At 33.7% G+C, this 14,244-nt stretch overlaps 1 protein-coding gene across 1 annotated transcript; it reads right to left on the bottom strand.

Annotated features, from left to right (window-relative positions):
* Positions 1 to 11,678: 11,678 nt before the first annotated feature.
* Positions 11,679 to 13,080, bottom strand: LOC111897592 (uncharacterized). The gene is made up of 3 exons (XM_023893545.3): positions 12,659 to 13,080; positions 12,141 to 12,571; positions 11,679 to 12,054 (listed from the first exon to the last, which is right to left on the bottom strand). The coding sequence occupies exons 1-3, from the start codon at positions 12,708 to 12,710 to the stop codon at positions 11,746 to 11,748; spliced, it is 792 nt and encodes a 263-aa protein (XP_023749313.1). The 5' UTR covers positions 12,711 to 13,080; the 3' UTR covers positions 11,679 to 11,745.
* Positions 13,081 to 14,244: the final 1,164 nt, after the last annotated feature.

Raw genomic sequence — 14,244 nt, 5'->3', positions numbered from 1 at the left:
CAACTTGATAAGTGTCTCGCAACTTCTTGTGGGCACTAGCAATCAAGTAGTCTTCGATGAAGAAGGAAGTGTCATTTCAAATAAAGAAACCAAAAAAGTGTTGCTCAAGCCGAAAAGAAAAGGAGATATGTTCACTCTTGATATCAAGCCAATCATTGGTGTTCCTTCTATATGCTTTCTTTCAAAGGCGTCATCTGATATAAGCTGGCTATGGTATCATAGACTTTCTCACTTGAATTTCAAAAATTTAAACAAATTGGTATTAAATTATCTTGTTCGAGATTTACCCGTTTTAAAGTTTAATAATGATTCATTATGTGCAGCATGCGAACAAGGGAAGCAACATCGTCAAGGTCATCCGATTTTCATCGATTCAAAGATCATTAAACCCCTCGAACTATTTCACATTAACCTTTGTGGCCCTTCAACTATTGAGACTCTCAACAAAAAGAGGTACATATTGGTTATTGTTGATGACTTTTCGAGGTTCACTTGGGTTTACTTTCTTCGACAGAAGTCTGAAGCTGCTCAAGTAATGATTGATTTCATTAAGCATATCGAACTTAGTTTGTGCAAGAAAGTGAGAAAGATCAAAAGTGACAATGGAACAGAATTCATGAATCAAGTTCTTGATAAAACTTCTGGCTTATCTTGGACTAGCTCATAATTTCTCATCTCATTACACATCACAGCAAAATGGTGTTGTCAAAAGGTAGAACAGATCATTGTGCGAAGCAGCAAGGACCATGCTTACATATGAAAATTTACCCCAATATTTGTGGGTTGAAGTCGTACACAAAATTGACCTTTTATTCATCATCATTTTAACATCACCCCTTATGAAATCATTAATAATCGAAAACCAAATGTGAAATTTTTCCATGTTGTTGGTTGTAGGTGCTTTATTATGAATATTAAGGTTAACCTTTTGAAATTTCAATCAAAAGATGATGAGGGGATATTCTTGGGATATTCACCTAATTCTATTTCATATACGGTGTTGAATAAGCAAACAAGGAAGATTGAAGAAAATTTCAATCTAACTTTCGATGATTATTTTGTTAAACATGTCGAAAAGACTTTCGAACAGAATCCCATTTTTAATGAAAATTCTGATGAGTCATCAATTTCAAATTCTTTCGATTTTGATTATGACTTAATTGTTAGTGTTCCTGACAAGGCTATCGATGTAGAAGTACATGCTACAAAAAATCAAATTCCTAGATTTGACTATAACTTTGGATGATGATATTTCACAATCCACAACGAATTCTCCAATATATGTCAAAAATCACCCAGTGTTGCAAGGTGATCAAGTGGAGGGGGGGAACTTGAATTCGATACCTCATGTTGAAGGGGATCATATATTCAAGGGGGAGCGTAATAATGCTAATCATATTGTCGAGGGGGAGCAAAATGGATCTATACCAACTACTTCTACTACTCAAGCTGATGTTTTTCACGATATGTCTGATAATGTGTCGAATGCAGGTGAAGGTTCTGAAACGGATGAAATGTTCGAAGACACGCCTTTGGATTTTGAATAAATGTTGCTAATAGTATATGGCCTCTAATAGAGCTCAAAATAGTTCCTTAAAAATGGTTAATCAGAATTATCAACCCTAGTATTAAATAAATGTTGCTAATAGTATATGGCCTCTAATAGATCTCCAATATGGAGGTATTGCTGAAAAGAGTAAACATGTTCATGTAAGAACCAATAATGATGATACTAAAAATCATATACTTGGTGTTGCAGGTCAACAACCTCAACTAGCTCTAACAACTTAAGATATTGGAAAGACAAAAAAAAATTAAGAAATAGAATAAACTAATATTGTCTACAACCTACCTACAAATCTTTTTGATCACATGAATCATTAAAAAACTACTCAATCTATTTGGATAACATTCAAAGGCATGTCTGAAGGAACCAAGCAAGTCAAAGATAAAAACAATTAACCTTTATTATAAATGACTTTAACAACTTTCATATCTTGCTTGGCGAAATATTATAGAATCCATGCAACAAATATAAGTTAATCATAAACAACATATTCAAATATAAAATTATAAATGAAACCCTCAATACCAATTATTAGATGTTCTACAAGAATTTCGAGTAACGACTATGATAATTTTGTAGGAAAACATGAACCTAAAGAAGATAACTCTATTCTAGCTCTTTGGACACGTACATAATTAAAAGTCAAGGGTGTTACAACAATATCAAAAGCTTGACAGACCTTTAACCTTGGTCTATGAATCACAATTCCCAACCTCACAGTTACCCTCCAATTGATAAATTTTGTTCACTACAAATATGTAACAATATGGACTCATTTGTATATGAGGAAGCATTTTAGCATGCTATTTCTCTCATCGCACAACATTGCCAAAATACCACACATACTTAACATGCTTATCGATGGTTGAAGGTGCAGTGGGTAACATTAGGTATGAGTTATCATCGGGTAATGCATTTGAAGGTAGTATGATGTTTCATTGAATGTACTATATCTAGATTCTTTAGGCTTGGTAAACTATTAGGTAATTTTAGATTTTCTCAAGGGATTTACAAACATACATGTTTTTCTTTATGCTTTTGATTCAACGATGGATAAAATATCAGGTCATTTTAGTTTGTCTCAAGGGATAATGGGTTAGGTATACTCAATGGAGCAATAACAATAAAGATATATTCCATGCATATATCACTTGAGGTAAAGGTGCCAACCTTAAGAAGTTTAACGGCAAGGAATTTATCAAAATGAGCATGTCGGGGTTGTAGGCATGCCATACACTATAAGATGAATAACTCCTTTTGGGTTGCTAGACCATCATCCAAAATTCAAATATAATAGAAGTAAGGTGTAGGTGGAACACTTTCGGAACTAGGTGTAAACTTTTTGTGATAACTCAAACTAAAAAAAATGTATATATATATATATATATATATATATATATATATATATATATATTGACTATATTATTAAAATAATATAATGGTGATTAAGTAGGAGTAAATAGAGAAGTTATGAAATTTTAATTCCAAAACCCATCACTTTGATTAGTGTCATAAATTTGGACTTTTGGGTTAACTAGAAAGGTTACAAACTTGGGCATTATAAAAGACATGGGAAATAGAGTGTAATGCCCACAAAAAGTGCAAGAAAGGTTGGGGAAACAAAAGAGAAATCGGGGTTTGAAGTTCATGAAGGTTTTCAAAGCTATTTTAGAAATTAAGGTATGTCTCTTCGATTTGAGTTTGATTAAGTTGTTTGAGTAGGTTTATAGGATTTGAGTATGTATTTTGGTTCAATTCAATGTCTCTTTTCGGCCAAGGAATAATCGCATTTGGTGAAAAACAAATGTTATGTTTTGGTAAAAGAAATGGTGAATTTAAACTTGCTTTATAATAAGTATTCAAGATTTAGTATATGAATATGTTAGTATGAAATGGAGATGATTAATGGTGGTTTTATAAATTTTATTTGACAACAATTTTTAATTTTTACTGTGATAAAATGGTCGAAAACGTTTTTAATGTTCGGGTAAATAAGAAAAGAATCTAGATCTTTTGTTGAAACGGTTTTCTTGATGTTTCAAATGATAAAAATGATATTTACATAAATGGTCCCACTATTGTTGATAAGTTGGCAATTTTAGTTTTCACAAATAGGTAACAAATGTGTTACTTGTGTATAATAATAAAAGATATAAAAATAGCCCCTCCAATTTTTATAATTTGACAATTTTTAGTTTTGTACAACATCACATAAATGGTTGTTATTTTAAATTTGCTATTTTATATTGATGTTAATATTACTTATTGTTATTATTCAAACAAAGTCTTTGTTTTAAGGTTTAGTTATTTTGACATTTGAGTATTAAATCTTTTATGGTAAAACCTGGGAATGACGACATGAAAAGAAAATGAAGAAAAAGATAATAATATTTTTATTAAAGTTGTTACGCACATTCTAATTAATATGATGAAATAATTATTGGTTGGTCGAAGGAGACATATGTGTGATGGAACCAAAACAAACACATAAGATGTTTATAGGATTAAGCCTTAGAAAATAAATGTTGGTTAAACGTAGGGTGCATGTCTGCGGGTAGCATGACGACATCTGGTTAAGACTAACGCCATCAAGGTGAGTTTTTTTTTCGTGTTCTGTGGTTGCTCGCACATAAATGTTTGTCATGCGTTTATTACGTGGTTTTTATTTATTTATTGATAGTATGTTTTATGATAAGTATGGTTGCGTACAAATGTTAATTTAAGTTGTTTATCTTTTGTGCATTTTTTTGGGTGACATGTTTAGTGGGAACAGGTGGGTGTTTAATCGCCGTGAGCATGATGGATGTGTGTGATCGGCGGGGATGGAAATTGATAATCATACTCATTTCCTTGGATATTTAAAATACTTGAGTACAATGGATGATTAGTTGTCCCAAGGATAAGGGAAATGATTAAATGAACCTTTGGTTCTTTCTCTGGATAATTAATCGTTCCCCTAAATTATGACATTGCATGATATGTGTGTTGTATGATTTATTGAAACTATATGATAAAACCTTTTGTTTTTTTTAATTGATGGACATATATGTGCAACACGAACTCACTAGGCCCTAGGCTTACCCATTTAGAAACTTTAAATGTGTGCAACCCAGGGAACTATTTAACAAGTGGCAGTAAGAAGGCTAGGGAGAAGGATTGATCAACAAGACGACAAAGGATTTCTACAAAGACGTAACACCCGAAGCTCTTCGGTTGAAGACTTTATTTTATTTTATTTTGCTTCCGATGTAGTTTAGTCTATAAGTGAGTTCCTAATTGATCTTGGGAGATGTTGGAACGATTATTTGTTCATGAACAAATAATCCATTTCTCGTTGTAAACTCTTCCAAAATGATGATATAAAATTAAGGTTCTGGTCATAAATAGACAATTGAACCATCTTATCAACATACAACTTAACTAACTTTTCTGTCACGTATATTTCACCCGATGACACAGTTTAAGGGAGTATTTTATATATCCAGAGAAATAACCAATGGTCCGCTTCCCTTCCCACTTGGCACAACCCGTCCGTTGTGCTCAAGCATATAAATATCCAAGAAAATGAGTAACGTCTCAATTTCCTATCTCCCGCCGGTCACACCACATTCGTTATGTTCCCGACTATCATACACTCATGTCCTCATTAAACGTGTCATCATATATTAGGAAAACAATTCTAAAAAACTTTCCACTTCCCCTCTACTGAGGATTCTTCCGACTCCTCTGCAGTCCACCCAATACAGCGAAGGTTACATCAATCCTCATCAAATAAATCTTACTTGGTTCCTTCCTTACATACGACTTAGTGAATAAGTCACAACGTTAATCTTCCATAATTCGTAACGATCTTACACCTTCTTTGACTTTTGGTAATCCATGCGCATATATATCATCCCCTCATTTTTTTTTCGTGACGAGCACTACTAGTGCACCCCATGGTGATGTACTATGTCAAATAAAAACCTTATCAAGTAGATCTTGCAACTGCTATTAAATTTTTTCATCCTTGTTAGTGTACTCTCTCACTGTCACATTTCCTTGTTCCAGCCTCAAGAATTCTTCCTCCAATTGCTTGATCGTCGTTCGAGGACAAAACATCTCTCTAAAGATTCTTGCACACTCATCCCATGACATCCTATTGATTGTATCTGACACCCTAATTGCTTTTACGCTCCCCATCAGTATAAAGCCTCATTTTTAAACATCGTCACGACATAAACCACATTGTCCTTATTTGCACACTTATCGGAATCAAATGTTTCCTCTATCTCTATTATCCACGTTGATGATAGGATAGGATCAACGTCCTCGCGACATGTTCGTGGATTACAAGTCATGAACGTCTTGTAAAAATTACCTCATCATTTGTCGTTTACATCTTTCCGTGATCGTAGTGCAACACTAGGGTCAGAAATTGAAACTGACATACCATATCCATAGCCGTCCTCTTCATCAACCCTGTTACCACCGTTTACATTCTATAGTGCATCTCAGTCCTGAACATTTACATTCGACAATGTAGCTTACATATCCTGAGCAATCTCATCAATTAATTATTCTCGAGTAACCATATTTGTTGTAGGACCTTGTACGCAATCTCAACCCCGACCACGACCTCGTTTGGAGTTAGAGCTGAGTTACACCAATTTTGCTCGTACAGGTGCTATGTTGACTCCTAGACCTCTTACCCTACACCTACCTCTACCTCGACCCTATTCGTGCCAACAACTAGAAGTAGGGTTTACAAGAGTCTCTAGTACTTCTCCGAGTGCAGCAACTTCGGCTCCAACTGGAATATCTTCCCGCTCTAGTGTTACCTAAGTAAGTCTCCATGATATCCTTTAGGACATGATGCCTACTAGTAAGATATGTTCTAAATTAGTCATTAGGTTACCTCTCGATTCTTCCGTCTAAGCTTAAGTGTTTACGGAAACACATAATCTACTTAAACAATTCTCTGATACCAACTTGTAACACCCCAATTTTCATATATAAATTATATAACAAATAATCGTTCTAACATATCCCAAGATCAATTCTGAACTTACTTATAGACTAAACTACAGAGGAAGCAAAATAAAATAAAATAAAGTCTTCAACCGAAGCTCTTCGGTTGAAGACTTTATTTTATTTTATTTTGCTTCCGTTGTAGTTTAGTCTGTAAGTAAGTTCCTAATTGATCTCGGGAGATGTTGGAACGATTATTTGTTATATAATCTATATATGAAAATTGGGGTGTTACACTTTTAGAAGCCTTAGAATATGTGGAATAATAATGGGGAGATTCGATTATGGGGAGCCAAAGGTTATGGTCATTTTAACCTTGTAGGTGGTTGTCATCCTAGCTATCAGGGGGAACATTACGCTCAACAGGTGACACTATCATGGCATAAAATACATCAACATGAAGAGACATTCCTAATTCAATAATCTAAAATGCATTGTCGTGTTCTTGTCTCACACTGCAAACAAGTTCAAGAGTTAACTGGTGATAATATTTTCCTTAATATTTGACACCTTTTTTATGACACACTTTTATGTGTGTCGTAAAATCGATGTACGTCATAATTCATGAGTAATCTATTCTTACATTTCTAACAATGATGGCAACATCTGTGGCAGCAGCAGCTATGGGGTTGTGCGGGTGTGCGGTCGCACAGGGGCTCCAATCATAAGGGGCCTCTAAGTAAAATTTTTCGTTAATATTATATTACTAAAAGAATTAGAATAAAATAATAATAATATGTTAATTAAAAGTATAATTGCATGTTACAAATCTTATTTATATTATTAATAGTAAAAATTATGTTCGTTAAAGTAGTGGACTCCTTTTGTCTTTAGCGGTAAGAAATTTCATTAATTATATTTTACAAAAAAGAGGCCTTAATTTAATATTTGCGCAAAGCCTCCAAAATCTCAGGTTAGGGCATGATCGTTGGAGTGAGTTTTGAATTACAAATGTAGTCTTATAATATTGAAACTAACTACATTGAATGAGACTAGTTAAATGATATACCATAAAGTTAGTTTTCAAGATATGAAAACATTATGTGATAGAAGAAGGTCAATCATCATATATAGATGGCAGGAACATTCTCGACTTCCCTCTCATCGTCAATTAAATATACTCATGGTCAAAATCTACCAAGAAGAAGGTGATGCTTTTTAAAGTAGATTTTGATAAGGCTTTTTACAGCATCAACTGGGAGTACTTAGACTCTGTGCAAACACAAATGGGATTTGGATGTATGTGGAGATCGTAGATATATGGATGTCTCAGTTCTTCTAGAGCCTTTATTCTCGTGAATGGAATTCTGACCAAGGAATTCGACATAACCAAAGGTGTTCATCAATAATACCACCTCTCCCCATTCCTGTTTATCATCGTTATGGAAGGTCTCAATATAAAAAACCTCTCACGCATCCTTCAATGCCTCCATGTCTCCTCTGACTTAAAAGTAGACTATCAGAAATCAATAGTGTTTGCCATTGGTCCTCCTAACATTGAAACTACAAACTGGGACAATTTACTCATATGCGAAGCAGATTCTCTACCTTTTGTATACCTTGGTGTTCCTGTCAGGGACAACATAAACCTAATTAACAAATGGAAACACGTCATCAATAAGTGCCAATCCAAACTCTCCCTATGGAAATCGAAGACCCTATCGTTTGGTGGGAAATTAACTATTATCTAATCAGTCCTTGGAAATCTCCCTACTTATTATCTATCTCTCTTCAAATCTCCTTTGGGTGTACTAGAGAGCTTGGAAAAAATTCATCGAAAATTCTTGTGGGGAGGCACCAATGTGAAAAACAAAATACATTAGGTCTTGTGAGATAAGGTAATCGCTCAAAAAGGCAAAGGTGGGCTAAGACCCAAAGTTTTAATGGTGTCACGGGAATACATAGCGTATTGGGAAACCAATGACTCATCTTTCCAAAAAAACTATGACCGAAATCTGGAATAATATCGCAAAAATCAAAAATGACTTACAAAATGATGGACTGGATTTTGAAGATTTTTTGAAATTAACAACTCATTTTTGGGACAAAACTTCTTTTTGGCATGAGAGATGGTTGGGTAATCAAGTATTAAGACTATCATACCCGTCTCTATACACGATTGAGTAGGAAAAAAGATGTAGTGTCGCTGACAGGATCAACACAAGTGGAATCACTTAGAAACAAAACCCATGAACTCTTGCTATAATGAATAGTTTGGACCAATTAATTGGTGAATTACATAAACATTCCATTTGCTTTGGAAGTAATAGTTGGAGTAGCAATCTAAATTCTGATGGCAGGTATACGGTGGAGGTGTTGAAATCCAAAATTAATGGCAAGATGATGAATATGATTGGTCCTAGAATAGCATGGCTTAAATAAATTTTGATTAAATTCACATGTTTCATATGGCATGCTGTAATGGGAAGAATCCCTTTTGTTGATGTGCTTGCAAATCGGGGTGTTCCGGTGGGGTCTATGCAGATGGAACATGGAATATGCAAACCACATCTTGATTGGTTGTTCTTTTGCTCGTGTAAACAGAGAAAGTGTGTTGAACCGGTGTGGTGTGGTTCCAAACTTGGTGGTCAACATCGATAATTTCCTTTAAATTGCTACCAACAAGGGTCTCACTTACAGAAATGGGTATTATCTTATTGGAGTCTTTAGAAAGCTAGAAATGACAAGGTATTCAATAAGTATCACACTTTCCCTTTAAAATGGTGAATTATCAAGTCAAATGGTTTTTACAGATAAAGAATAGGTCATCTCATTTTCTTTGCTTGTAAACCTTTATTTCTCTCTTTCTAGGCTTTGGTCCTTTTTATTGGAGTCTTTGGAACTAGAAATTACAAGTTATTCAATAAGTATCAGACTTCCCCGGATAAATCATAGGTCATCTCCTTTTCTTTGCTTGTAAACCTTTATTTCTCTCTTGTTCCCTCTTCTAGCTGGTTGCTAGGCTTTGGTCCCCTTTTTATTTATATCATTTTTCGTTTAAAAAAAAGTTACCATGATGTATGAGAAATTAAATATTCTCCTACATTTATTTTCTACCTATCATTACCTTCGTTAAATATACCTTCGTTAAATATGAGACATATCATCATTTAACATGGATATATATATATATATATATATATATATATATATATATATATATATATATATATATATATATATATATATATACACACACACACACACAGCTAGGTTCAAGTATTCTAACTAATTATTGTGTGGATGTAGGGATTAATATGGGCCAATCATTTCAAAAACCTAGATAGGGTACAAGAGTAATCTTAGCTATTAAATAATTTGGTAATTCAATAATTTAATGATTAACCCATTAAATTAGGATGAATCCCTTTTAAATTCGAATGTCGTCCCTAACCCTAGGATACCGCAGACTTCACACATCAACACGCCACCTTGATTGGCATCGGAAAATCTAATTGAGCTCGTTGATGTGACACCTTGGAAGCTTAAAGGATGTAGCTTGTTGGTCGGGTTGATTATCAATCAATTACAAAGAGCAAAACAAGAGGCTGATTGTCAAACAAATATAACTAGGGGAAAAGGATCTTCGATCCTTAGTCTTCGTCTTCATCTGATCAGAAAGGAAAGACGAATAGAAGCAAGCAGGGATGTGGTGATCAGTGATGGCTATTGTCAATAGCGGTGGAGGCGAGGGGTTGCTCCAGTAACTCCTCCTTGTTTCTTCTTTTCTGACCCGTTCGACAACCCCACACGAAAAAGGAAGAAGCAATTGTAGGGTGTTTAGAGCTATTTGTTTGACAGGAAAGAGGGGTGAACAAAATCAGTAACAAGTAGTGTGTTTAGCTTGCTTGGAAATCAATGAGAAGTAAGAAAAATGAGAGAGATTCATTACCCTTTTGACTGTCGCAAACCTCCACCTTCAGTTGAGGTTTTCTCAACTAAACTTGATGAACAAGGAGGTAAAGGAAAAGTCGGCAAAGAAAACAGAAGTCAAGAAATTTGAGAGTGGTAGGAAGATGACAACCCCAATGGTGCAGAGGAAAGAAGTGGGGTCCATAATGAGCTATTTGTTGAGAAGTACCTTTGGGTATGAGTTTTGATAGATCGATGGAAGGAACTATGGAAAAGAAGACTATTACAGTTTGAAGAACTACAAGAAAAGGGTATTAGCGACTTGTTTCTATATTAGTATTTGTTAGTATTTGTTGCTATTACTGTTAGTATTTGATTATGTCAAGAATGACAATTGCATTATTATAGAATGAATATTCTTCAAGAATGACTTACTTTGCATTGTATTCTAATAGAACGTGACAAAATTTCCAAGAATTGACGAATGTGTATTCTGTTGTAATTTGTATTTTGTCAGAAAATATATTCGTACATAATTTCCGAATTAGGAGAATTATCATTCCTATTATCTCTTAAAATATGCAATTTTCTCTTTTTAAATTTATGTTAGTTGACTAAAATATCCTTAGAATGAAATTATATGATATTTTTTAATTATCTTTAATTTAATAATTAATATGTATTATTCATTTTCTTATATATATATATATATATATATATATATATATATATATATATATATATATATATATATATATATATATGTTCAGGTTCATTTGAGACTATTCTAATTTTGTGAGACCGTGTGACCAAATCTAAAAATAATTTTAAAATGCAAAATAAATAGAAAAATCCAAAAATTCTTTTTTTAAATATTATTTTCGGAACTTGAATTAACTAAAAAAAATAAAAAAATACGTCTCACGGTCTCACAAAATATAGGTGGTCTCAAATGAACCTAACCCTATATATATATATATATATATATATATATATATATATATATATATATATATATATATATATATATATATATATATATATATATATATATATATATATATATATATATATATATATATATATATATATATAGGCTCTCGCAAAGCTTGGCCCGAGCTCGTTTAATAAACGAGCCTCATATTTAGGCTCGAGCTTGGCTCAGACTTGTTTAATTCGATCTCGAGTCGAGCTTTTAACGAGTCGATCCGAGCAGTAGCTTCACTTACATTGATTACAAACAACATCAAATTATAATCAACATAATATCCATCACTTGGGAAACCCAATATTTCCGCTTTCAACATAACACAGATTCAAACAACTTCTTCCCCTCCGAGCTCACTATCACTATCATAAACAAATATTTGGTGTTTTCCATTAAACTTAACACCACCATCATTCACACAAATCTTGCTCAGCACCTCACAAAGCTCGTCCTCATGAATTTCTTCCAATTCTTCATCACTTGTGCTCACATTCACTTGAACTGACCAAACCGATGCATCATCTTCATTGTCCACAGATGAATCATAATCCTCTAAATTTTCTGGGAAATCCATAAACAACTTTGATATCAAATTCGTTTCCGAAGTTTCATCATTTTCTTCTTGTTGACCAAGAATCTACACGAATGAGATCAACAAATTAACAAAACCCCATTTCAACATAAAGAAAACTAAGAAACTCCATTTATGAATCGGATCAAAACCTGTGAAAAACTATTGCTTTCTGCAACAATGGGAGATACAAGGCCGTTGTTATTCTCACAGAATTCAGAAACTTGAGGTGTATTTGCAGGTGTGGGAGCAATAAGATAGATTGGGGAATGCACAAAACCTTCTTCTTCTTCTTCACGAATCAAATTTCTGGGTTCGAATGAAATCTTTGAAAACACAGCTTCTTCTTCGACTTTTTGTAAAAGGGTCTTCACTTGACCTCTCAACAAAGCCTCACCAGACCCAGGAGTATCGGGTTGTTTGATCAATTCGCTATTTTGAATAAACGTTCTTTTTTTAGAAAAGGTCGATGATGGTGTTTTCAAACTACCAATCGCAAGCCCGACAATTGGTGAATCATTTGTTATATCAATCATAGCTGTTCTTGATTTCAAAACACCCTTCTCAGATTCTTCACTTTTCCCTGAAAAAACATCAAAAGCTAACCATTAAGATCATGTGCTGAAAACCAAGAAATTTTCTTTTAAACTACTGTTGTTTGGAGCCATACCCAGCGCTTGTGATCTTGTCATTGTTCTTGATGATGAAGATGGAGTCTCCATTTCACTTTTGATAGTTCTTTCGATGATCACCGGGAAAGTGTTAGGGCTGCCGGAAAATGATTTACAGTGAAAATGGTGATAGATTGGGGTTGGGAAGAAGAGAGGACGAAAGAATTTAAGCACATAATTATGGCAATTCAGAATTTAGGGCTCTAATAACGGTTCATTACAAAATGTGACCGTTGGAGAGAGGGTTGTCAGCGTGGTTAGCCGGCGGGACATTATGAAACTAGCCGTTACCGTTAGTAATGGATGGGACTGCTTAATTTGCTATGGGCTGATTAAGTTTTAAGCCTATTAATAATTTCAATGATATGGGTTTAGCACTTTAGCCCACTATTTTAATTGATAACCGCATAAAATTGTAAATTTAGCTAAAATTCTTAATTATTTTGTGGAAATTAGCTAAAAAAACAAAAAAAACAAAATTGTACCGATGGAATAAAGTCTCTGCAATTTCAACAAGCCACATGTGAATGTATAAGGGCTAAAGCACAGACATGCTTTAGCTACTTGTACATTCGCAGGTGATTTTTTTCTGTATATATACCTTGTTTTTCAGTCTAAAATCGCAGATGGACTATGTCTATCTGTGATTTCTTCTCGTTTTCATCTGCGATTTTGAGGTTTTTTTTTTATTTTTTTTTTACTACGAAACTGATGGGTTTGACTATGGACTTTATTATATATAAACTTTTGCAAAAAATTATCAGTTTAGTTGTTATTTCTTTGGAAAATTTGTTTAAAACCTCAATAAAAAATGATTGAATATTTGGTTTTTCTTGTAACCGGTGGGAGATAGCAAGTTATTAAAACAAATCTCAAATACGTATGTCCACAGGGAGGTATTTCTGAATTCGCTTTGATATTTTTTTAGTATATTAGTTATAGTGAATTTGTTCTTTGGTGCGAAGCAAAACTGGTTTGTTAGACAAATATAAAATTAGTCTTCATTTCCAAAATCCTAAATTGAATCATTATATAGCCATGGTTGAAGATATGGATATTAGAATTTTGATCAATGTAATCAAATGTAGTGGAGGAAGAGTTGTGAAAGTGTTGGTGGTGGTTGATGAAGGTGATGCGGTTAGAGAGGGTGACCTGAGTGGAAATGAGTAGGTTGCTAATTTATGTAGTGATAAAGGGAGCAACAATCCAAACAATAAGTTAAAGTTATGAATAGGTGTATAGTAGATAAAAGTAAAAAAGAAAAAAGTTATGATTCAAAAAGATGAAAATGTGCATGTTTATGGGGATTATGTTGATGTTGCTAATGTAGCTTTAGATATAACTGACTTAGAAAGCAATTCTGATAGAGATGACTTGGGTGATGAAGTTAAAGCTAAGTTTCCCGATAACCTTTTTTACAGTATGCCTCCTGTACCAGCATGTCCAGTTGATATTAATGAAGATATCTCAGCACAGATGGTAGACATAAATCTTCAAAAGATTGAATGTCTCAGTATATTTAAGAACAAAGACCTTCTAAAACGGGCTATTGGGAAAAAATGTCTTCGAGAAGGTTTTTAGACGA

Source organism: Lactuca sativa, chromosome 3 (genome assembly GCF_002870075.4).
Source record: "Lactuca sativa cultivar Salinas chromosome 3, Lsat_Salinas_v11, whole genome shotgun sequence".
NCBI classification, from domain to species: domain Eukaryota; kingdom Viridiplantae; phylum Streptophyta; class Magnoliopsida; order Asterales; family Asteraceae; genus Lactuca; species Lactuca sativa.
Note: the sequence above shows the minus strand (reverse complement) of the source record. Positions and strands in the feature narration are given on the sequence as shown.